The sequence below is a fragment of the Colossoma macropomum genome, unplaced genomic scaffold, assembly GCF_904425465.1.
Source record: "Colossoma macropomum unplaced genomic scaffold, Colossoma_macropomum, whole genome shotgun sequence".
Classification (NCBI taxonomy): Eukaryota; Metazoa; Chordata; class Actinopteri; order Characiformes; family Serrasalmidae; genus Colossoma; species Colossoma macropomum.
In genome coordinates this window covers 773,320-800,459 of record NW_023496042.1, presented here as the reverse complement: position 1 = coordinate 800,459, position 27,140 = coordinate 773,320, and the positions used below count along the sequence as shown (strand labels likewise).

The 27,140-nt window shown below is 40.2% G+C and overlaps 1 protein-coding gene across 1 annotated transcript in view; it reads right to left on the bottom strand.

The window, feature by feature from the left end:
* Positions 1–27,140, bottom strand: part of LOC118804337 (Krueppel-like factor 7) — a 46,249-nt gene that overhangs the window by 4,949 nt on the left and 14,160 nt on the right. The window contains exons 2-3 of the mRNA XM_036564824.1: positions 8,678–9,248; positions 1,371–1,494 (exon numbers count right to left, since the gene is read on the bottom strand). Of these exons, the coding sequence (XP_036420717.1) occupies positions 1,371–1,494; positions 8,678–9,248 (695 nt within the window). The remainder of the gene's footprint in view (positions 1–1,370; positions 1,495–8,677; positions 9,249–27,140) is intronic.

The following is a 27,140-nucleotide window of genomic DNA, read 5'->3' as shown; positions in this document are numbered from 1 at the left end:
CAACATGAAATTTAAGAATGAAAAGAAACAAATATGGTTTTCCTTGGACAGCGATAATATGCTTCTTTCATTACAAAACAGCCAATCTTGGCATCTATTCTGTTGAATGTGCTGTTGAACATGGATAGCATTAACTGCTTGGTGCTGTTCATCATCACTGTCTGTAAAAGGAAGAAGTATCTTCAATTTTTGCAATTTTTATTTTTCTACAGTATTTGAGCAACTGTCCTTTACTTTTTGTGAAAATTTCACAATAATTGGACCAGTAGAAATGCTCCAGAATTGCCTGGAATAAAACATCCTTACATTAACTTACACTGAAAATAAGGAACATTTTTGCCCGCTGCTGTAAACATACCATGGTATACTACTTGTTTTTCCTTTGGACAGAGAAGATAGATGACAAATGCTTGCAATTTGCTCACATTACTTTAAATCAGCAATAGCTGGCGAAAAAAAAAACATTCTTCCCACCGAATGACAGCATATCCAGTGCTCTCACGGACTCCTCGCTATAGAAGCTTCTTACTGCTAGGACAGCATTTTCCCCCTGTTTTATTTTCTCCAATTCAGTGTTGGCCAGTTCTACTCACTGGCTAAGTGTCCCTCAAAATATTACCAAGTTGGGTAGGGTGAGGCCAGCATGTTTGTCCTCTGAATCACATGAAGCCAGCCACTGCATCATTTCAGCACGCTTGGAGGAGAATGCTAATTGCCAAATGCCACATCATCTAACATATACCTGTATCGCCTGTAAGGGGTGTTGGTGGAGGGCCATTGTATCATTACAGGTACTAATGAAGACTAAGATGTTATGCTCTTACATTAGTGGTTGCTTAGTCATTAAATGGTGCTCATATCAGGTTTGGGTGTGTAGAAATTCATACATGAGCTTTACACACTGTAACCTGCAAAAAATGAAACCTTCACTATGTAAGAAACACACAGTAAATATAAAGCCAGATGAAGATGTGTTGAACTCTGCTTTGTCTTCTTCGACAATGATTGAACATGTTTAGATGGATTAAGATGTGTATAACTTGCAAAACTGGAAACAAACTGGATTTGCATCTGTGTAGTGTTTTGTTCTGCCGGTATGAATTGTTTTCACAGCAGGGGGTTCTGACCCCTCCCATTCACAGCTCATTGCTTAGACTGTCAACAATATACCATCAATTTCCATTCCTCCTACAGGGCCTGCAGAAAAAGCCTACATGGCAGTTGCCTTTACCAATTATTGCCAAAAAATAAAAGCTGAAAAAAATGTATTCAAGAGGATTTCATGTAACAGTGAAAACGCAGAACCATTAATACACATATACCTCTGTTGTCTGATAATTGCTAATATATGAACTTGACATTGATCTCACCTGTCGCAGTGGGCGCACTTGAAGGGCTTGGCGCCAGTGTGTTTGCGATAGTGTCTCGTCAACTCGTCGCTCCGAGCGAACCGCCATTCGCAGCCTTCCCACGAGCACTTGTAGGGCTTCTCACCTGAGGCACAGACGAACACACACACACGCCAGATTGTCACACCAACTTCTGCCTTGAGGGAGACTGACGGCAGTAACTTTCTAATTCATTTGTGCTGGAGTTGATTAGCCCGTCTGAGCGGTGCGCCGACACAATTGGAGTTTATGAAATACATGATCGTCATTAGGCAGCACAGCTGTCGCACCAAACAAACTCACACCCAGCGATGAGCGTTCCCCTCATTTCAGCAGATGGGGGGAAACGCACTTTCGCTTCCAACTTCACATTTCCCTCCATGGAAGGCACTCCGAGAGGGTTCGGTTTGTGTACTTGTGTGCGTCTGTGAGTGTGTGTGTGTGGCGGCTTGTTTATCTGCTTAGTAAAATGTATAAATGGGGGGTGCGGAGCTTATTTGGGTGGTGGCAGAGGCGATCATTAGTGCAGTAATGATGCTTAATGGGGAGGAACTTCATATTTACTGTCAGCCAGCTGCCTCTGTCTCTACCATTAGCCACATCCACAAATCTTCCCAACAAGGCCAGCTCATTTCAGGAGAGAGGGAGCCTTTAAAACATACTTAAATGCTGATTCTTCCTTAGTTTGTGCATGTCAGTCCTTTCTTACCTAACCTGTCATTGCTGGGATCTTCAGAGACTTTGTCTTTGTCCCTTGTTAAAATCTGCCCCAGAGTAGTTACGATGCATATATGTCCATGTTGGTCATAGTAAAATGGATCAGCATGTGGAATTGGAGCTTTCTGTGTGTTGCCATGTTTCCTATCACTGTTTAAAACATGCACTGTGTCAGTTTCTAGTACATTCAGAATGGCTGTGGAAACTCATATTGCTGATTTGTGTCATCAGAGTAACAATAAAAGGCCACTGAACTGTGAAGTATATACATAGTTAAATGTTTGCTTGATCAAAACAGTAGGTTATGACAAACAATAAACTCTGCAAATGCGTGACTTTGTTATATGACAATTCTTGCATAACAAAATAAATGAAAAAACAGCATTGAGAAATCATGTTGCTAAATCAGAAGAATAGATTAAAATTGCTTTAAAGGAAATAAGACCACTGCTACCATTTAAGGGTGATATAGTTTCATTTCAGGAAATATGCATATATGGTTGAATAACAAAGTAAGTTAAGGTAAGGTTTGATAACTGGATCACTGTATGTCCAAACGTTTGAAGCGTTTCTTCTGAAATCAAGGGTATTAATAGGGAGTTGCTGCAGTAACAGCCTCACTTTACTGCAAGTTTTAAACTAGACCTTGATCTTGAACATTGGTGTGAGGATTTGATTGTATTCAGCCAAAAGAGCATTAGTGAGGTCAGATATTGATGTTGGATGATTAGTTCTGGATCACAAACCCAATTCCATATCATCCCAAAGATATTGGATGGTGCTCCAACACCAGTTCCACTGCTTCACAGCTCAGTACCTGTGGGCTTTATTTCCCTCTAGCCAATGCTTGGCACTGGGTTTCATGGTCTGTGCACCTGCTCCAGAATGCCCCACTCTTTTACCACTGCTTTCCTATGGAGATTATACAAGCTGCTTGTGCACAATTGAACACCTGTATCAGCAACGTGTGAACCTCAGCTGAAGTAGCTGAATTCCCTAATTAGAAAGGTTGTCTGGATATTTTTAGACACATCATGTGTAAAAGGTGGGAAACACCAAACTCTGTAATGCTAGAGGAAACTTCTGCTATAACTGTAACCCTTTCATGAAGCCTGATGAACCTGTTCTACCCGGTTCTACAAAGACCAAGAACCAGAAGAAACGTCTGTTTGTGTTAGTGTAAGTAACTAGTGTAAGTAAGTAAGCACTTAATGGATGTAGCAGTTTTGTCATCCAGGTACCCACGCAGAAAACAATTTAAACCACTTTAATTAAAAGTAATGTACACCAGCAAATATGATCACGTTCATTAAATGATCATATTTGTTCCTGAAATCATATTTGATTGCCGCGGTTTGCTGAGTGAATGCGTGAAAAGCCAGGCTTTTTTCAACACCGCCTCCAAAGCGCGCACACACAACACACAGCAGGTTTAGACCTGCACCCACCATGGCCACAACACCAAGCAATTATAAGTCAGGCAGGCAGGGATGCTGGAGTCGGTCACCTAGCAACCAGGCGCGAGCGTAAGACGGGAGGCGGCAGTGCAGCCGGTCGAATCTGGAACCAGCCAATTATGGCTTGCGCTGCCAAGGGAGGATGCAGTTGCCTGGCAACCACAGCAGCACATACTATGTGTGTGTGTGTGTGTGTGTGTGTGTGTGAGAGAGAGAGAGAGAGAGAGAGAGAGAGAGAGAGAGAGAGAGAGAGAGAGAGTTTGCGAGGACAGCGGTGTAAGGAGGAGGCTGTAAGTTGACACCGATGCCAAGCACAAGCAACCGCTTCCCCAATTACAGCCTACTGTTCAGCGGAGATGCACGCATGCTTGGCAACAGACCACCACTACCCCACAACCCCCCCTGACTTGCTCAAACTCACACACACACAATTTGAGCAGCCTTACAGGTGCCTGAAACATGGTTAATTACATTTCCCAGCTAAAACTGAGGCAGGCAGAGTGGTTATAATTTGCTATAGTGAAGGAAAAAGGCTTTTTCTGCCCATCACCACTACAGCTCCCCAAATCAAGATTCATTAGAATGGGCCTGAGAGCCGGAGACTAAGCAGAAAAGTCTGACCTGCTGCCACCTCTCTCCCTCTCTGTTCTCCTGAAATGTAGGCATGCCCTTTCTTATTATTAAGTGCCTCTCATGAAGCATGGAACCTGTATATCAAATAAAAAAATGCTAATGAGGTATTTACACTCACTGCCAGGCTGGATCTGCTGGCCAAAGCCAAATGAAAATGCTTGTGAAACTAGGCTGCAGATCTTCAACAGAGGCACTAAGACGTAGGTGTGTAACAATACATTATAACATCATAATAACAATGTGCATCGTAAAGATGTGACAATAAGTCGTGGAGCATGAACTCCAGAAAGCCTCACCTGCATGTCCCACTCATCCCACCTGCTGAGATTGATGCCTGCATGGACTCTTAACTAGAACTACTGGCTCATAAATAGAATTCACCCATTGAATTCTTCACAAATTTATACTAGTATGTCATCATGAAAGGTTTCTAAGAGTAGTCAGTGGGTTTCATGGACCTTCATTCTCACTCTGATGTGCTTTTAACAGTAGTAACTGGTTCTCATAGACCTGGTTCTCATCATTACTCTTGAAGGCTTCTAACAGTAGTCATTGGTTAACACCTTAACAAGCTATGGGCCCAAAGTTTTATTACACACTTCTACAACCTAAGAACAGCTCTATAAGTTTGCATTGAAGTGTTTGTAGTTACTGACTAATAAGCCTTTCTATGAAATTTAGATTAAGGGTTCAATCTAAATACCTCTGTGCAATGACAGGCTAATTTATTTTCTTTGTTCCATATTCCCTAGTGTGTATTTATTGTCCATTCCTTATTCTTTAGTCATATTTATTTTTTATTTTTTCCCAATTTTATTCCCAATTTAGACATGTCCAATTCCACTCACTAGTTAGCACTCCCCAATCACACGATACCACCAGCGCTAAGAGGGCGAAAGCTAGCACAGGCTTCCTCTGGGTCCTGTGAAGCGCCACCGCATCTTTTTGAACTGCTGCTAATGCAATGCCATTTGACAGATGAATGCACTCGGAGGAAAGAGCCAAGCACCAGTTCTATTACCACAGCTAACAGACGCTTGCGCTGGCCAGCATCAGGCTGGGTGATGGGGGGTGAGGGGGGACCCATCCTACGTACCCAGAGAGCAAGGCCGATTGCGCTCTCTTAGACTCCCAACCACGGATGACTGTAGCAATACCAAGGACCGAACTCGCAACCTCCTGATGATAGGGTCAAGACCCTTGCACTACTAGGGAGCCCCCTTTGTTTTGCTATCTGGTTCCCATTTTGAGTTTTGGTTTCTTTCAAGGTTTCTCTCTCTTGCTATTAGGGAATTTTTCCTTGACACTGTCAACCTCCGCTTGCTCACTTGGGACTTTGACTTGAATTTTTGTAAAAGTGCACCATACAAATAATATTGAACTGAAGTAAAATTGGACATATTATTAATTATGCAATTCAATTTTGTTTGAACACCAAAGTCCATAAGCAACCGTCACCAACCGTCCGAACTCCCTCCCACCCAACCACCCTCAGCTGGAAAGCTGACACAACAAAGTTAACATAGAAACAAAAGATAAACATCATAAATCAAAGATAACTTATTATATGTGTCCATACATATATAGAGACACCCATCTATACCTATATACCCCCACCAACACATATATAACAAAAAAATACTGGAGTAAAGACAGTGATGGCATAAAGAGATTGATCTGCTGTCCTGTCCTAGCATGCATTACAGTGTAGGTACTCTATATCCCATATTTACCATGTTCAAACACTCATGTATTAAGCAGTTCACTGATGAAACTGGCCAAGTTTTCCCATATTTGTGTTGTTGAAGCCTTAGCATTGCGTGTTCTAGCATGTGCAATACATGAGAGGGCATCCAATGCTGAACTATCTGATTTTTTTTTAACCAGCAATTATAATTTTGCATTGTTTCTCATTGAGCCGTAGATGTAAATCATCTTTCAGAAGCAATACAATTAGTTGTAGGGGAACTATTGATCAATATTGAAATAGTGGCCAGATCTGGCCCACCCATCTTTCGCTCTGCCCACCATCTACCTCAACCCATCTTCCACTCTATAAACATGATGTAGGATCTATAAAAAGTATATAAATTTTGCACTTGATAGACACCATAATCTTTTATAATAACAACTGTTTCACTGCATATCAGACAGGACGGTTAAGTATTTCAGAACCAAAAAAATATTTGCATTGGGAGAATTTGGCTCCTGGTCAAGTTTGATGTTGCACATGTAAAATATCACATATTGTTATTGCACCAAAAAATAATCCATATTGGTGCTTCTCTGCAAATTAGCTAGTAACGGTTCTGTGGTCAGAAACTGACCATTGATGGGTAAAGTAGCTAGTTGGCTGATAAACTGGGCATCAATAAATGTTCTTAAAACAGCCAATAAGAAGGTGTTTTTAATAAAGTGGACATTGAATGAAGCTCCACGAGGAAATTTGAGCAGTTTGAATCTAACTATTAATCGCAAGACGCTTATCCAGATGATTCTGACCCTGTTAGCATGTGATGAAGGTTGTGTTTTCAAAGAATCCAGGACTAGCCACGGTCTGCTAAGTGGTGTTAGGGAACTGACGGAAATGTGCAGGCATGCACACACGCACGCTCCTTCACGTCTCATTCCACCTTGCCCATCCATCACACAGCACTTACTCACTCTGCAGACAGCAGTCTGACGGCAGGCTGAGCGCTGCTGGATGGAGATTGAATGTGCAGAGAGTTACGGCCTACTCCGGAAGGTTGTGACGGAGTACTGTCGCAACCTTGGAAAAACGTTCGCACCGGAAGGGACTAGGCGCGTTGCCATGGTGACGCAAAAACTGAGATGTTAATCATGTGGTTTTTAAGTGCGTTGGTGAAGTGAGATATTTATTAGTGTCAACAAAATGCAAGAGTGCAGAACAGCTAACAGTCTCTCCACTCAGCCTGCGCTCTCAGATAAAACTGTACAAACGCTGTTACTAGGGTGGTAACCTCAGGGGCACATCTTCAGTATCTTTAGTTAGGGGACATAATTGTAATATATTCCTTTGCAATTATAGTTTTTAATATTGTATTGACTCCATATGCCCTGTTATGACTCCAGACTTTTTATTTCATTTTATTTTTAAGTAAGGTATAAATATCCACATTTCCTCTAGAAAAGTGAATAAAGATTACTTGTAAAAATCATTTTAAGTACTCAGTTGGACCTTAAAGACCATGTGGCACCTTGGGGGGTAACCATGTGGGACAGTATTCTCACCAAGTGAAAATATCTTGCATGTAGGCTCTGAAAGATGATGAGATAATGTTGTTTATCATACTTAAATTTAAGTTTAATTATGGTTTATTACACATGTAAGTAGAATTGGCCAATTTTTACATATGGAGTGAAATGATCTTACAGATTAGCACAGATTTTTTAAATGTCTTGCTTTTTATTCTTTTATTGTATCTATTATTATATCTAGCTAGAGAGAAAGTACACAGGAAAAATTACAGGCTTCCCTTAAAAAAATAATGAGCTGATAAAAACTATGCTTGAAGGAAGAAATAATCTGCCAAAGGGATTATTTCACTTCGTCATTAGTTATAATCTTTAATGCACATTGCTAGGAAATAAGAAAGACAAATGTTAAATTGAAGTTAATGTGAAGGTACATGAAAAATAACACATTTACAATATTTGTCTTTGAAACTCCAATGAGCCTCCAAGGGAAATGTAATGAAGTGTTTTACCTAGGGATATAATATACACTGTGTGTAGTTGCTGATGTAGGTTCTAACAGTGTATGACTGTAATAGACAAAACTCAGGCTTCAATATGGGGATTACAACTGTTTTTAGCTCTGCAATGTATGGTTGTCAATTTTGCCCAATTAACCGTGTTTGACATCAGAAGAAAATTGTGTAAATTCGATTTTTTGAAGGATTTAAAAGGTTAACAATCAGTGTAATGTTCTGAACTTTAGGATGTTCAGCCCATATTTGTAAAAGAACTAAGCAGTTTCTGCTAGTGAGTGAATAATATTTGTGCTTGGGTGTTTTTTAACACTTTGGTGATGAAGGGAGGAAAGTGGCTATTTCCACATTTTGCTCATCCACGTCAGAGATTTCTCAACGTTGTTGTTGCATTTGTTTTGATATGTATGTTGACACGATCTATGAAAGCTGAAAATTCTTTCTTTTTTCCTTTTTGGCTTCACAAACTCCCACTTTGACCAAGCCAACATCTGAACGGGAATATTTTTGACTCATTTTATTGTTTCTTTGATGAAACAAATCTACAGTAATTGTTACCATAGCGATCTGAATTCTGTTCTGAAAGTGCTAGTTTAGGAACTACCGCAGTGCAATAAAGGCAGCATGGAGCTTCTTTTATAAAGTGATAGAAATTTCATAGACTTAAATGAGACAAAGGCAAGGTAGCTGGATGTATGGCTAATGATACTTCACATAAAATAAGGTCAAAGGCTTTGAACCTTGTGCCTACCTGTGTGTGTTCTTTGGTGTGCCTTCAGGTGAGAGCTCTTCGTGTAAACTTTCCGGCAGCCATTGAATTGACAGCGGTGGACCCTCTTCTTGTTCTCTGCTAAGTCTCCACCCCCTGCTGAGCCCACCTGCTCCCCATCACTGTGGCCGCCCCCATGCTCAGGCGAGGTGGGCCGGGCAGATGCTACCTTCCTGGCCACCAGCTTGAGCGTTAGGGTCCCATCAGGCGAAGCACAGAGAGTGTGAGCAGCCTTGACCAAATGCCGGCCCAGTTCTGGTGAGGAGGGTGGGGTCAGAGAGGTGACTGCATTCAGTTGGGCAGCATTGACTGTGGTAGCGAGGTCTGGGTTAGGCAAAGGGGCCGATGGCGATGTAAGGGGCTCTCGAGGGGGGCTGAGAAGGGGTGGAGGGGGGCTTGGAGGGTTGCTGAGGTTGGACAGCAGTGGGTCCATCGTGTCCTCCTCCTCCGCTTTTGTGAAGCCCGGCGAGAGCAGGCAGTCCAGTTCGTCTTCGAAAAGGTCCGACAGCCGCTTAGGTTCCGTCTGGAGGTACCGCTCAAGCTCCAGGCATGTCTGGACAAAGAGATGCGTTTTGTTTACTTACACAAGCAAAATCTTACAAATTATTAGAACTGATCCCATGTAATGTGTTATTAGTTGGTTTTGTCTAGTGTTTATAATGTTAGTCTGCATATAATTTTATTCTAGTCAAGCTGCTGTTCTTGGACTTGGACAAAAGGCATGAATCTTGTGGATTAACTAAGATTAAGTGACCCCGTTATTAGTTCCACAACAGGGAAATTTCACCTCCGCATTTAACCCATCCCTGCAGTGAAACAACACATACACACTAGGAGGCAGTGAGCACACTTGCCTGAAGTGGTGGGCATCCCTATCCGTGGCACCCGGGGAGCGGTTGGGGGTTAGGTGCCTTGCTCAAGGGCACGTCAGTAACGTACCGTCGGTTCAGGGGATCGAACCAGTGACTTTCTAGTCACAGGGCTGGTACCCTAACCTCCAGCCCATATACTGACCCCTATTGCTATAGATCAACTATATCCATATTTCAAGCCACTTACAGATCACTTCTAAATGTTCTCATCAAATTAGTTACTTCTATGAATTATCAGGGGACAGTGGTCAGACAAACACTAAAATTGTTGGGTGAAACAATGAGAATGCTTGTGCAAATTCAGGATGGTAGAATTATGCTACAGGAAGCTTTCAATAATCAACAGGCACCATTTATTAGAAAATTAATACACGAATCTGAAGGAATAGGCAGTACCGCTCCGTATCCACTTTATTTGAAAACCCAACCTTGTAGGTCCACGTTGCTGGTGCATTGTTATGGCATTCGTCCACCGGAAAGTGCAGTATGTTACAGTTACAATCTGTCATCATACATTTTTTTATAATGTCCACTGCCAGGTACACAATCTGTAATGTACTTGGGTACCCTTGCGGAATTCGGTTACCTTTCTTGCTGGAAAACTAAGTGTCCCAAGTCAGAACTGGTCAAACATAGTCATCATATGAATCATATATTGCTCATATTTAATCATCATTTGAGTCAGACAACTGCCACTTCTGAAAAACATAAGCTATTAATCATCACTGTAGGTAAAACCAAATGCAGAATAATAAAAGGTGAATCAAACATTGAAGCTCCTTGTAGGCTACATCATCTATAGTCCATAACCGTACCTAAACCAGATTGGATGGAAAACATACACATCAACCAGCAGGCCCAAAGTTTTATTACACACTTCTATAATCTAAAAGCAGCTCAGCCATTTTGTCTTGAAGTCCCTGTAGTTACTGAATAATAAGTCTTAGTATGTAATACGCCTGAGATTTTAAGGGGTTAAATAAAGAAGTCCTACTTTTTTCCCTCTGCATCATACCATGATATAATTCTGGTTCATAAACAAGTACATTAGAACCTGGTTCGTTGGGTAACACATGATGGAACCAGAAACAGGTCCTTCAAGGTCCTCCAGCATCAAATAATGACACGAAACAGAATGAGAAATCAGTCATTACACAATCTAAACGTAGTCCCAGAGCTGCTACACAATGGCAATGACTGATGATTCTGTGTGTCTGCTTCCCTGACACTCTGACGAAGAGTTGAGTCTTTTTTTGCTCTCCCTCTTTCTCTCTCTCTCTCTCTCCCTCTCTCTCTCTGTCTCTTACTGCCTCTCCAGCATGTTATTTGCTTCAGCAGGTCTTCAGAGATAGATGGTTAGACCGTGATTGATTACACAGGGCCGAGTGGAGCTCTGTGGAGCTGAAGAAACAGAACTGACCTGAATTACCTGCTGAGGACACAGAGAAAGACGAGGGAGGGGGCTGGCAAGAGGGGTGAGAAAGAACAGGCTGACTGAGAAAAAGAGTGGAGAAGAAGAGAGCAGGAGAGAAGGAGGAAAAGTGAGAAAGGCCAACAGAGATAAAGTGAGAGAGAGATAAAAGAAGAGACGGGCTCACAGGAAGAGAGACAGTATCTTCTCTGTATTGGATTATTTCTTATGCTTGGGTTGAACACCTTAGCCTACAAGTGTTTAACCTTATTCATTCTAATTTGCTTCTGTTTTTTTGTTTTGCATGATCATCTCATTTTTGACAGTAGCATCATATTTTATAGCTCTATCCCAGGTTCAGCACAAGACAATACATTTACATACACACTAGAAAAAGAGATATTAGTCCGTAGACAACCTCAAAAACAGTCCTATATTCTAGGATAGGAGATATTAGTCCATATTCAACCACAATAGACATGCCTAGAAAAGGAGATATTAGTCCATAGACAACCTCAAAAACAGTCCTATATTATAGGGTAAGACACATTCGTCCATATACAACCACAATATACATGCCTAGAAAAGAAGATATTAGTCCATAGACAACCTCAAAAACAGTCCTATTTGTCTAGGATAAGAGATATTAGTCCATATACAACCATAATAGACATGCCAAGAAAAGGAAATATTAGTCCACAGACAACCTCAAAAACAGTCCTATTTTCTAGGATAAGAGATATTAGTCCATATACAACCATAATAGACAGGCCTAGAAAAGGAGATATTAGTCCATAGACAACCACAATAGACATGCCTAGAATAGGAAATATTAGTCCATAAATAACCTCACTAAACACTCCTATACACTAGAATATGAGATATTAGTCCACAAACAAAAGTAAATACACTTCAGTACACTAGCATAGAAGATATTAGCCCATAAACAACCTTAATAATATCTCCTATACATGTGAATATAAGATAGTATTAATATAATCCACTTGTCTAGCATATTTTACCTAAATTGGTGTGGTTGTACAAACTTCAATCTACATATGTGGCTGTATTATCTACAGAATTTATGTACTGAATGCTGCATAAGCAGATACTTAATATTAAATTACCAGGATCAGAATTGGGGATTACAAAATAGACGAGGACATCCCTAAACTTTAAGTGATTCATCAAAAAATACAAAACTAGCACTCCAAATAACTTACCTACATATTTCCCTTCTGAATAGAGATTTTTAAAATCCAAAAATTTGGGTACATTCATAAAATAGAATTACAGTAACAAAGACCCATTTCAGCAAGTGTTTACAAGGCTGTTGGTGCAAGCCTTGATTTCAAGGGCTGTTGAGACCTATTTGATGGTGTTATAACACATTCAATTTTATCCTATTTTTATCCTATCGTCACACCAATTTCTAATAAAGTGAAAAAAGAGTGTTGACCCTGAGGACTGAAAAGTCATGTCCCAAAAACAACATGGCTGAATAGACTTCGCTGTCATGATAGGCTTATTTTTTATCCCTTCTAACATTTCAGTCACTCTGCTCTGCTGCTTTTATCACTGATTTGATACATTAGACGAGTTCGTCTCCGCTGCTGTTGCTAAGCAATGAAACATGCTTGTCATTTTTGAGAGCGACGTCTGCAATTTTGTCAGCGATAAAAGCATTTTAATGTGGGCACTGAACTCAAAGAGGCATGTAAACACAGCCAATATTAGCTTTCGTGCTTTCATTCAGGTGTCACTCGGAAATTTAGGCTTGTGTGGTACAGCTGGTGCTGTTAACCATGATGGCCTAAGTACTTGAAAGGATATCTATGTCTTTGGAAAGACTGTGCAGGATTTCTTGAGGGTGTAGTTAATGCTAGTGTCTGCTTCTCTCTCATTCTTTGTAATTCATCTTACTAATAGGGGTGTAAATGCGTCAATCTATTTGATTCAGCTGTATTGATTTTGGAACAGTGCATTCGATTCTAGTACTACTTTCACTATGCACTCAATTATTGGCTAAAATTTAGGTTTTCATTGTCGGTATAGACTCTCTCTTTGAAGTTATCATTTTACAATCTGCATTATACCCATAAAAGGAGATTCTAGCCTAAGCTATTTTTCTCAATGGGAAAAATAAATCAAAATTGCTCAAAAATGGCCTTTATCGTACCCTGTGGTAAATAACTATGTTTGAAATTTAATACATTTTGTCTTCGATTTTTCATTTAAATGACCCCTCTGAACTACGGGGACGTTACAGTCTAAATATGAATATTGCTACATGCAAGCTAATACTGCTGTGCACTGAACTGACATCATAAGACTGGTAAGCTCCCCAAAATACCCCATGCAAGCCAGCAGGCTTTGTCAAATTTGGCAGTTAAGTTGCTCTGGCAGTAGTAACCTGCAGTTGCTGGCTTTGCTATAAAATAGTACTGGCGTACAGTAATAGACTTACTTTTATGAGCGTGATTTCATTTGACAGGAGCTTCTGGAAAGGATGTAGCAGTTCCAAAAGGAATTCTGATATAAGGCAATATATGGATTTCAAATATTTGACATATATAAGAATCCATAATAGAATATAGACCCTGCATAGACCCTGGAGTTCTGTATATGCGCATGCTGTTTCCAGTCATGTTACTGACCTGTTGCAATTAACTGGCTCCACCAGGTTTTTTTAGCATTAGACAACTTTGCTAGTGATTCGTTGCCCTGCCCCATTTTTTTTTATAATTTGTTCCTGGCATTAAGAGTCAGATGATTAATTATCTCAAATTTAACCATGATGTGATAATTGTTCATAAATAAAATCATATGTGGAAGTTTGCACTTCCTGGTCAAAACCTGGTTGGTTTTCGTCATTTTTATTCTAAAAATAAATACATACCCTCTATAGAAAACTTACATCTTTAATGCACAATTACTGTTTGTTTGCTGAATTTAAGATATTGGGGTAAAGAAAGGATACACAAACTGTGACCTGAGAAAAATTATAGAACATTTTATATTGTATATGTACATTTTATATATTAAACTCTGCAAATAAGTAGAAATTGTGCACTAAAATGTGCAGGGAAATTCCAGATTAAGTTCATTCTCTGTAGAAGACATGCTAACTTATTTTCACTTAGAATGTAAACAAAACATACCAGCCTGTTTCCAAAAAAGTTGGGTATGTAAATAAGAACAGAATGCAATGATGCGCAAATTATCTGAACCCTAAGTTTAATTGAAAATAGCACAAAGACAACATATCAAATGTTGAAACTGAGAAATTTTATTGTTTATTGAAAATATTTGCCCATTTTGAATTTAAAGATTTCTGAGTGAACTGAATCATTATGATAGCAGAGATTTGCATCCCTACTTACTAGCACCACTGGAAAATCTCTCACTCTCTATCTCTCTCTCTCTCTCTCTCTCTCTCTCTCTCTCTTTCACTCTCTCATTCTCTTTCCTTGTTCCTCCTGATTAATTATCCACTCAGATGAACCAGTATAGGCAGCAAAGGATGAACTCCTATTTGGACCAATGACATTTAAAAAGCACCACTGAGCCCAGCAGCTATGCCCACTGCACTGCTTCTTTGGACGCACATACGAACATGGGCTGATTTTCGCTTGGCCCTTGGAGGCGTCTATTGGTCACTTGTGTCAGGTAGCCAGCTGCCAAACTGTTGCACGCGTGCCAGTTACAGGGGCAGGCGCAGTTCGTTGAGAGAGTGTGTGTCATTTTAAGGTCGAGGGAGAGAGTGAGTGTTTATATGACGGAGAGAGGGGCAGACAGCATTTCAGGGTAAACCGCTGGCAGCGGGGTGAGAATGGGGTGAAGTGGATGAGAGTGGCGGGTCCAGCTGACCTCTCGTTTTCTTCCTTATCTATCTCCGCTGCCCCCACCCCCCTCTCCACCACCATCCTCCCCCTGCAGGCCCCGAGGTACTGACATTCAGAGGATATTGTTACCGAAAATGGCAGCAAATTCCGTTTGTCTCCAATATGTGGACTGGTTCAGCTTAGACTGTCTGGCTCAGAGCCGACAAGCCAGTTTGCATATCAAGTGAGCACTGCTGCAATAAAAAGACAATTTCTGTGTTAGTGCTCACCATGGCCGAGCTGCAAAATCCACTTCTAAACGTAGATAAGGCCTTTCATGTCATTTGTTTCATCTTTATTTGTCCTCACTTACCAAACAAAACCAGTAGCCATCCTTTTTTAGAGTGAGAACATTGAGAATACACAGATTTATAATACTTCACCCATACATGCTAATGTGGCTTATAATGAAACAAGCAAGCAGAAATCATTGAGCTCAATTCTTAGTCATGTAGGTGTTTTAGGTGAAGTATGCTTTTAATTTTGCATTGCAATTCCTGCTTGGAGTGCACAAGGTAGCAGTGATATGAATGCATCAGGCTAGCTCCAGACCAGCTTCGGTTTTATGGCATAAGGTCATTAAATATGTAGGGCTTGACTGATATATCAGCCAATAACAAAGGCTAATTCTGCAAATGCATTGTTTTTTACATTTGATCAACTTAAATAAGTGAAACAAGTGAAAAAAACATTATTTTGGCATATTTAAAATAGTAGTTTATAGTATTTAGTGGATATAGTGGATTTCAAAGTATGTTTTGGATCATTGTCCTGTCTTAGAATTCAGCCACTTTTGTTCTTCACTTCTTCCAAGCACTTCTTGCTTCCAAAATCTGCTCATACTTAGTGGAACCCACACAACCAGCAATCTATGTGTGAATTCAGTAAAATCTATGAATTAAATGTAAATCCTCTATATAAAGGTACATTACGTCTGCATCTGCATCCATAATCAAACCCTTCAACCATACATGCCTCATATTATATTACTAGCATGACATGAAGAGATAACATCAGCAAGAAAACCCAAACATCAGTCACAAATCCATCCTGCCACAACACTATCCAATGACACTGAAGCTGAGACGAAGCTAGTGAAGACCCCCTGTTGCTGCCTCCCACCACACGGCAGAGGAAAGACTGTCAAACCTGGTGAGATTTGTGCCGATAAAGTGAGTCACGTCTGACAGCCCCCACAGCAAATGCTGTTGTGAATACGAAAGTGGGAAAATGGAAACCAAACGTCACTGCCTTCGCTTCAGCCTGGCTTTCCAAGAACTTGGCCCTGAGCCTGGTTCGGGACTGTGTATTCATGTCCATAGCCTGGCGTTTAGCTGTCGTTTGTGGAGTGATGAGCCTGGTCTTGGAGCAGTCATTACGGAGGGCATGGTGGCAACGTGACATGCCTGTCTCTGCTAGTCTGTCCCACTGTGCAATTATCTCCACCGCATCTGTGCACCTGTGACAACATGTCATTCCTTGTCTTGTCTCTGCACTCCCACCAAGGCCTTTTTTCAGTGATTGTGTTATGACACCAGCGCTGAGCTAGCTTGCAAAGATGCAGCCAGTGCTAGATGTTGTCTATGGCTTAAAATGTCAAGAGCTTGGTTACATATGATGGTTCCTGCTACTTAACAAGACTCGGGTCTCTTAAGGGTGGCTGTGATGGCAAAGGTCATAAAGTGCTAACTCACTAACACTATTCAAAATTGCCTACAAACAAGTCCAGATTCAACTGCCATGAAAGACATTACAAATTATTATCATTATTTTCTATTTGCATTGTTATTACTGAAATTAATATTAGGGGCGTTTAGCCCATTATGGGCACTGGGGTGCCACCATGCTGGTTAAGATAAGCATAAAAGAGGAAATTCTACTAAATTCGTACATTTTTGTTTTATATTTGTCAGTGAAACTCACTGGAGGGTCAAAAAATGAACGTCAGTTTATAAAGCATAATTACAGTAGATGGCGCTGTTCCATGGTCTGGGTGCCAGGTGTGTCATGTTACCTTTTTTGGTTTTACCAATTTGCTTTATTACTGCTGTACTTGAATACTTTGATTGTTATGCTCTTCCAGCTCTCTCTACATATTGGCATGTCATGTTGCAAAATTGTCTGTATGTTAATTTTGAGATTTCATATATTTTGTGTGATTTGTTAAATGTTTAAATACTAGAACGACTGTATTTTTAACGGGCTGGTTGTGATGGTGTTCAGTCTGTAGGTTGATTTGCCTGACGCTGATAATATGCACTATCCAGATGTTTTCATCAAATGCCTCATTCCGTCTACTCCTTTTTCTGTCATTTTAAATGCATAACATCTATAAATCATCACTGGCAACTGTTTTTTGAGTTTTGCATTCAAGGCAGTTCATGGACTTGTACCTCACAGAAGTAACAGTTATGAGAACAATTATGCTTATGATATGAGGAGCATTCATTTTATCAGCTAGGTTGTGAATGACCACAGGCGAAAAAGCAGCAGGGGTGCTATGGAAGAGTGGAACTTAGCATCAGTGACACTGCGTGAATAGGACAATGTAGCAGAGTCTGAAATGAGACCGTTCCACTGTATAGAGGTGATGAATCATAGCACCATGTTCCTGGTAGGAAAAACCACGTCACACCACTGAGTGATATTGGTAATGATTTTGATGATCTACCTGCAAATCACACATTTTTGCTCACAGATGTGAGTTTGATAGTGCAGATGTGACAAAGATGACATTTATGAATAACAAAACTGTCTGCTAAATTTGCAAAGGCTCAGATTTATCTGTACTCGCATTTGATAAATAAGGGCCAGCATCATTAATGTCACTAGTTATCTATCTCTGTACATTAAGCCACATAATGACTGTTGTATTTACTTTACATGGACTCATATTCATCCCATGACAGTCACTGGATCTGGTATAATGAACTGAGGCAATTAGCGTCAAAATGGCACCTCCTACTAACAGACAGTGCTAATAAAAGGCCATTAAAAATGCAGGTTGCGAAAAGAGGTGGCTTCCACTGAGCCAGAACACGCAAATGCAAACGGCTATTAGCGAAGACAAAATGGTCACACTAGCATTCAGTTTGGTGGATGATTTAGCCAAAGGCCAATGGCCCCAAGCAATCAACAAGGCCTGTGAAAATGCCAGAAGAGGGGTTATTTGTCAACTCAGATACAGACACTGAACATTTGCCAAAGGGTCCAAACAGGGAGGAAAACAGGCTGTGTCTGTATGAGGCTAGATAGCTTCTTAAAGGCAAAATATATGCAAATACAAAACATTTTAACGATGCATGTAAATGTGTTTGCCAAATGAATTTAAATGGATTATCCCCCTAAATATATTTTAACATACATGACATAAAATGTCTTTCAGTGTCTTTAGAATGTATTAACACGTTTAACACTTTTTCCATGTAAAATGTACATTTTCTAATGTTTAAAATCAGTATATCTCACACCTCTTATATGATGTCATGTGGTTTAACAGAGAGGGCCACATGTTAAATGTTTTTATATATCCTGATATATATCCTCAAATACATTTTAGTGCATTTTTAGTGTTTGAAATCCATTTTTTTCCCTATAATAAATACATGCCTATGTCTCAGAATATGCGCCATTTTCCTATCTGGTTTTGTTTATGATTATTTATGACTGTTTATGACAATTAGGGCTGTGTTAAAAATATCAAAACTGCAATATATAGTGGACAAACACATAGCGATACACATACGGATGCAGTAATGGCGATATTGATATTTATGAATCTATATTTTTGTTACCTCTCCATAGAGCTGTTATGTCTTGCAGTGCTATTAAATGCTAAATGGAGGGTAATACTGTGTTATACCTGTTTGCGGCACATGTTCATAAAAATTTTGTAGTTTGCTGTCAATTGTAAAGTCGTACATGCATCTCATGCACTCACAGTCTATGTATTGAGTGTACAGTGCTTCTGCATTTACAGATGACAAAGTTCACTCCTTACCTGTAATATAGTTACCAGAACATTCCCAACATTGTTTCTTTAATTTATTAATGATTATTTAGTTTTGTTTTTTTTTGTAAACAATTTTGGTAACACTTTATTTTGCTACTAAACAATTAATTATCTATTACCAAGCAATTACTAATGCCCTGGTAAACATAAAATCATATACTATGTAAGCAGGCTTAGAAATGTGATATAAATGCATTCGTAAGATGTGTTAATAACGTCTATGGTAAATGAGTTATTAACGTTTTTGTTGACTAATGAGGTAAAAATGAAAAATCCCAGATGTCTTACATACAAAGGCTTTTTATTCAGCAACAACAGGAACTTCAATGCAAACTGGCTGAGCTATTCTTAGATTATAGAAGTGTGTGATAAAACTAGGGCGCTGCTGGTCAGCCCTGGTCATTTAAGGGGTTAATTCATTATAAATATTAATTATAATTCATTATAATCTTTCAGTTACAAGCACACTTGAACTGTCTTTATGTGGCATCTTAATCAAGGAATATGAGCAGTAATTTGCAATGACCAAGCATGCTAGTAAATGGTCATGGTCACTAGTATTTTCTACTAGATTTGGTTATTGTGAATTCAGATAAGCTTATTTCTTGCATATTCATATTCCTTAATTAAGATGTCACATTAAGCCATTACAAGTATGCCTGTAACTGAAAGATTACAGTTAATTAACATGTAACTCAATAGTCAGCTAACAGTGTACAGCTAATTTATAGAAGACCTTAATAAAACATCTTATGAGCACATTTATACCACTTTTCTAGACTTGCTTTAGTAATCATATGTATTTATTCACTAAGGCATTATTAATTGCTTGCTAATAGTTTATTAATTATTAAGAAGCAGACATTAAAAAAAAAGTGTTACCACAAATTTTAGGATGAACATTCACCAAATGTCATTTTTCAGCATTTCAGTATTAATGGTTTTGTTGTTGTTGTGGTTCATTAAACATATTTTTAATAAATTAACCCTCTACTGCAGGCATTATGAGGGCAATTAAAAACAATATATTCGATTCACTTTTCTTGCATATTTTGCATCTTTTAAATGATAATGTGTGCATACCTTTTGGGGTATGTTGCCCTGAGATAACATTGTGCGACAATGGGAAGTAATGAAATAAAGTCAAATTCCCTGAAGTGGTGAGATCTGGCTTGTGACTGCCTGAATTTATTCCACTGCCCTACAATGTTGCTTCAAGGCAACAAACATACTTCTGCAAATTCTCAAACCAAAAAAACAAATATGATACTGAATGTAAAAAAAACAGATTTAAAAGAGTCCACTAAGAGATAGTATGAACAAATACATGCTTTGTATTGACTTACTCAAACTCTTCCCTTTGTTATTAAGCCTGTCATTGTTGTTAAATATGTATAATGTTAGTGCAAAGTGGGGAAAAAGGGGTTTGTTGCCTAGAGGCAACATTGTGTAATAGAGGGTTAACAAAAAATGTGCCATGCATCTGGTATGTTAAGTTACTGTATGTTATCATAGTGTAATACACGGTCATAATAAGCTCTAAATAGCTCTGTTCAGCCTTTTTGGGCATGAAATATCACCTGGTTAACTGTCAAGAAGGAGAATCAGAGAAGTGCTCTCAATCATTAGTCAGGAAAGACAATCACATGTTCTCTCTCGACCAATAGCTGATAAATTGAGCTTGTCCACTTGTACCATGCTGTACCCAACAGCAGCAACCTTGAGTAAGTTCCGTACTCGGCTGCTCAATAGCTGTTGGATCAGCAGGACACCCAGTGAATGGAGCTTGCTGTGTACGGCCGGAGACTGATGGGTGAGGAAGCTCATCCGTCCAGCCCTCTGATAGCTCATTGATCTGTAATGTTAGACTCAGGCCGAGAGGTGGGGGACAGACACACAAATGACCACCTGCCAGTGCTTTGATTCAGGAGGGGGTTACTGGCCAGCTGGCTGAGAGACAATTCCCCCTCCAGGGGCAGCGGACGATCAATAGGAAGGGGGGGATGGGGGGAGATAGGAAGGGGTGGGTGTGATGTCATCAACACTGGCCGGCACTAATCATGTAGACTTTTACAGGTTCAGCGGTGCCTAAAAATAACCTGTGCATCACCTGCAGAGAGTTCTGCAACACACGTGTACTCTTGAAAATGAATGTTCCTAAGGGTTCTTGCCTTAGATGAACACTTCTAGGGAAAACATTACTGGTCTAGAACTTTTACACTGAGATGCTTTCAACTTTAAAAAAGTTCTTCACACTCACATACACAGATCAGGCATAACATTCTGACCACCTCCTTGTTTCTACGCTCATTGTCCATTTTATCAGCTCCACTTACTATATAGGTGCACTTTGTAGTTCTACAGTTACAGACTGTAGTCCATCTGTTTCTCTGCATACTTTGTTAGCCCCCTTTTACCCTGTTCTTCAGTGGTCAGGACCCCCATGGACCCTAACAGAGCAGGTACTATTTGGGTGGTGGCTCATTCTCAGCACTGCAGTAACACTGCTGTGGTGGTGGTGTGTTAGTGTGTGTTGCGCTGGTATGAGTGGATCAGACACAGCAGTGCTGCTTGGGTTTATAATGGAACAAAACTACATTTTTTTGTTTGTTCTTTTTTTTTTTCACAATTTCAGCTTTATAATGTGTTAAAATTCCATAATGGAACATAGCAAGGCTCCACAAATACTTCTAATAAAATATTTCTCCATTAGCTATCAATCAAAGTTCAGAATATTTTTTTTCTTCTTCTGTGAAATTCCCGTTTTTGACATACAAAATTTTGTTATGATGGCAAAGATTATACATATATAAATTTCTAGACCTCTGTTAAGAACCTGGAGGTCCATTTGCGTTTTCTTTGAGAAAGCAAGTTCTGTATTTCTGAGCTTAATGCAAACGTTTATTTTATGTAGAAAATGGTGCGTTTGGTCAATTTGCCTGACCTGTGGACTCCCAGGGTAAGTTTGGGCTCCTCCATAGAGCTTTAGGTTGCAAAACGCACCTTTTTTAGTTTCTTTTCCTCAGTGCTCAGTGGAGGATCACTCATCTAAACAGAAGAATTCACACAGTCTCTACCATTATACAGACGCAGGGGGTTTCGCTGAATATGGGCTAATGCCTGCTGACACTTCTAAGCAGCCGTAAAAAGCAAAGCCGGCACTCGTGAAATGGATCCTGAACAGGCCTGTTGACATAAGCATTAATAGAGCTGGAGGGCACTGCGGAGCGAAACAATAACCTCGGATAAAGAGGTGAGCGTTTCCACCCAGGAAATTTCTCATCTCCCTGTTGATGTGTAGGAGCCGTCCTTTCCAGCCTCATCATCCAGCCCCTTGTTACAGAGACAGGTATTGGAAGGCAATAGATTTTTAATGGCCATGCTTATTGGGCTACGGCTGCCTCAGCAAACAATCTCCCTCATTTTCCTGTTCTCTTAAAGATACCTAACTCAGGCTGTTTCGAATGGCTAAGGCTAAGAGGGCAACACTCGCTTTGCAGCTGATAACTGAGCACAAACAATGTAGCTGCTATGACATAACAGCAATTAAGGAATCACACGTCTGCATACAGGCCGAGGCTCACTTTTATGAGCTGAAAGCAGATAAACCTCTCCGAGTGGGCGCCTCCTGTGTTTCGGCGAGCTAATCTTGTGTTAGTGCCCGAGGGGGAGGGCTGAGTAATTAGCAATAAAACTAGCACTCAGATGGCTCTGGATCAATCAGTGCTGGACCGTTTGAAACAAGGTTTAATGCTTGTGTGTGTGTGTGAAAAAGAAGTGTGGGAGTGGTTTAGGAATTAACTATCAGCTGATAAATAGAAGCAAAATCCAAAGATTCAGACAACAGAACAGCACATCATCTCCTAGCATTCCCTTAAACTCGGTTTAGTACGATGGTCTGTGTCAGTCCATTAAGGTCACTGGGTCCACAAAATGACCCTTTAAGTTCAAAATTGTGCAGAAATGAGTGCAAATTGGAGCGCCATGAGTGACTTACTAACTACTGTACACCTAATTCATGATAATTCATATACAACACTGACACACGTGGTGATTTGAGCACAATAGATGCATGGAAATAAGCGCCCATCCAGTAGTCCCTTCTGTACATATTCTTTGCAACTGACACAACCCAATTTACCCCCAAATACATCTAATAAACAGAAAACACTTCCATGTAGGCTTTGGGGGTAGTGAGCTAATGAAACAGAAGCATTTAGCAGGCTCTAGAGCCAATGTCCTCCATGAAACATTCACCTTGTAGTGGAATACTTTTTTTACATGAGTGCAGCACTGAGGTCTTCAAGGGCTACTAAATCTGCCATGATGGTCTGCTTGATCATGAAGTGTTTGTCGATGTACTAAAGAGTTGAGGAATGAATATCTAATAAAAACACAAGTCTGCAAATTCCAAATATTATTTGTAAATTACTGGTGGATAATATTCAGACTGAATTACCTTCCATTACCTTTCTTTTGTGTGGATTATCAGAGGTCTTGCTGATCTTATGCTGTTTATATTGATCATTCATTTGATTATTTAATTTGAGTCAAGTAATTTTTTTGTTTATTAAAACATGACGGGGCTGCCAAGTGGCACAACAGCCAAAGCGTTGGTCCTGTTGTTCAATCCTGGGCAATGCCTCAGACATTTATCCATGATGTCCAGGACAGCATAACTGGCCTCATTCACTCAGGTGATATAACTGAGTTGGCTTAGTGTTCTCCTCCAAGCGTGTTGAGCTGTTCAGTAATGCCGTAGTAACAACCGTTTGAAATGCTGTGGCAGTAATTTACGTGTCTCAAAGGTAGCATGTGCTAGCCGTCATCCTCCCAGCATGGTGGTATCATGTGATGGGGAGATTGAATTAGCAGATGGAATTACACACAACTAAGGTGGGAAGAAAATTTACAGGTAAATCGAAACTTTCTGTGAAATTAACGTGATCAGATTTACAGTACAGATCTTGAATGAATGAGGGCCAATGTACTGCTTTATGATTGGGTTGCAGAACTGGGTTAGAGCCCCCAACCCAGACTCACAGCGGTGCCACAGCCAGACGCTTCATCAGCAAAAGCCTCGCCGGCCATGCAGAGCCACTCTGCATGAACCCCAGTCCATCTTCCTGATTGCCCCAATTCTCTCTGCACATGCTGCTTGCATCGCTGTCACCATTGGTCTAATTCTGACACAATGGAAACCCTTTTGAACATGAAATCCAGCAGACATTTCTCTCTGCCGTCAGAGCAGAAACTGAACCTGAATAGAAATTCACTGGCAGCACTGTTGCAGAAAATATGTGGGAATGCATCATTTTTTGCCTATGAAAGAAGAAACATCACCAGAATTTAGAGTTAAGTGAATGTAGTCCGATGGGGCCTGGAAAAAAGGTGACCCAGCGCACTTGATATTATGGTTAATGAGCTAAAATGTTTTGATCATGCTGTGAAAACAGCCCAGGATGCTGAGCATTTCAATAAGAGAGAAGCTGGGTGCTGGAAAAAAAAGGCAGTCCAGAGAGGGATAATCCCGCCAACTTGGGACAGGATGCATCTTCCTTTAACTGGATTTGGCCACACCACAGAGTGTGTATGCACGAGCTGGCTAGCAGGCGGCCGTCTGGCAGTGTTAACTAATCTCATCGCGATCCGCCAGTTTTCATTAAACCTCGCACCAAGCATTAGGCTCCTGTGTGTGTAGACAGGAAGGTGGCAGCAGTCCCTTTAACTGAGGGTTAACAGTGCATTACCGAAGCAGGGTCAACTGCTGGTGAGACGGGAGTCTAAACTTCACTGTGAAGGTCCATGGAAGATGGCAGTTCATGTTAACCTATGCAGTGTTTATAAGTAGGCTGCAATGGAAGCTAGTTTCATTATATAAAAAAAAATTGGGAATAGTTAACCCTTTAGTCAATGTGCGCTGCTATTCATATGTAATTACATATATAATTACATGCATTAGATGTGCGTTAGATTTTTGATTTACATTATGCTGTTCAAGAACTTTTTTCCCACTTGTTTTGATGTGAAACATGACAGAAACAGAGCAAAAACATAAAGGAAGGTTATGACTGGACAACTCAAATTCAAATCACAATGTCATACCTTTTACTTAGGACAACAAATGTGGTATTAACTAAAAATTCCAAAGATTTTTTCCACTTGTTTCTGTAACCTATGAGAAATAATACTGTACTACATAATGCCTTTGTTATCAAAGCAGTAATTGCAACTTCTAAGGGTTGAAGTTAGCTAAGAACAGCATACAAATGGTTTATGACACCAGCCTCTGGAGTCATTATACTCATGTTTGAAGCATCGTATTGAACAAGCGGATCATGGAATGCAGTTATCGCACAAGGCCAAAAAAAGCAGACATCAATAGAACACTAAGAGCCTCGAAAACACTGTGGGCCCCTGTTATAAACATTACTACTGTAAGCGTTGGTACAGTCCATCTCCGATGCTAGCCCTTAAGCATCACAGCCAGCAGCCCTGCAGTCAAAATTTCAAGTGGGAAACTGACAATTGTACCGCATTTATCAGCGCCTAGCATGGGCCCATCATCAATATTCTCTGCGGTGCTCTCCTCTCTCCTCTTTGATTTGCATTACAAAGGCTGGGATCAAAGGGCCTCAGTGTAGCCGGCCCGCAGCGAACATCCTTCTGTGCTGGGCTATTGTGTTGTTATGCGCCGCACATTCGACACAGCGCAACAGGCCTGCTCTGCCAGCGCGTATCCTAGTCCAACCTCCGGCTGTCCGTAGGAGACGCAGAGGGTACAGGGCTTTAGCACCACCACATAGGCAGAAATCATGGGGGAGGGTGGGGCATGCAGTAAAACTTGTATTGTGGAAAATATAGAAAATTTCCTAGAATAATCCTAAAAAAAGAGAGCAGTCCTTGGTTAGACATCCTCAACACATTCACCACTTCAACAGAAACCTCGCTGGTGTGCAGTTAAATAACAGTACATTTTATTTACACAGCACTTGTCATAGAACAACTTAAAGTGCTTTACAGACGAATAAAGTTCAGTAACAGTAATAAAAGAAATATAGACACGAGCGGCAATTCCGGGGGCCAAGCACGAATCAGCACAATGATTTGCCAGGATAAGACTTACAGTAAAGTGGCTATTTAGGCACACATTGCATTAGCCACCCTCATTCCCTTCATCAGTGGTCAGTTTCTGCCTACAGATTTGTTTTTGACTGGATATTTAAGGGTGTGCCATTTAAGTAGTCCCGGGTGACAGGGCGATGGAATCAGACATTCGCGATAACTGACAGGTAAGCCAGTGATGATGCTTCAAAAGGGATAATCGTATTTTAGGGAAAGAGAACTGACACAGAACTGGAGAGATGTAACTTATGTTAAACTACTGGCTAAATAATATTACATAATATGCCATGTAATGTTTTATTCACCTTTTACTGTGAAAGCAACAGAATATTACGGGGCATTAATAAGCTGCTGGGCTACAGTGAGCCAAATGTCCCTGCTGTGAGTTTAGTTAGTTTAACATATAGTCTAGAAAAAAATCTCACCACTTGCTATATAGTTTAAAATTATGAAAACAAAATACTTCATTCTCTCCCAAAGGCATCTTCAAATAAATTCCAGCCTGCTGTGACAATGGAAAGCAGCTTTTTTCTCAATGTAAACCATGTGGGCATAACTTTGGAAGTCACTCAGTATCTCGTGCACCAGTCTAGAGTTTCTCAGGTCATTTAAAGCGAAGAGACAACCAAGAATATATGTTTGCAGTCACCTTTCAAAATGAAAAAAAATAAAAAAAAATGTGTTACTCAGTATTATATAATTTGTGATTTGTGAATGTGATTTTTATTGCAAACTGTCATAAAAATTACCGCCAAAAAACATCAATGTTAAAAAGCGTATAAATGAAAGATAGCACAGAGTGTCTGTCCAAGCTGCAGCATTCTATTTGTAGATGGTCGTCAATTGATGATCCAGATTTTTTTAAAAGGAAAATGTCATGCTAATTATTTTTACATAGCATTTAGGACTACTTCAAACCCAGCAGTGCCAATAATGTCTATAAAAGCTCCAGGAAGACTGCTGTGTCTGATACACTCGTACCAGCACTACACACGCTGCCATGAGAATGGACCACTACTCAAACAATATCTGATCAACAGTGGTCTTGTGTCAAGTGATGTATAGGCAAGAGGGTGGCTGATGCACTATGTAATTTTACCTAGGTATACCTACCTAGTGGACCTATAGTGGACCTATAAGG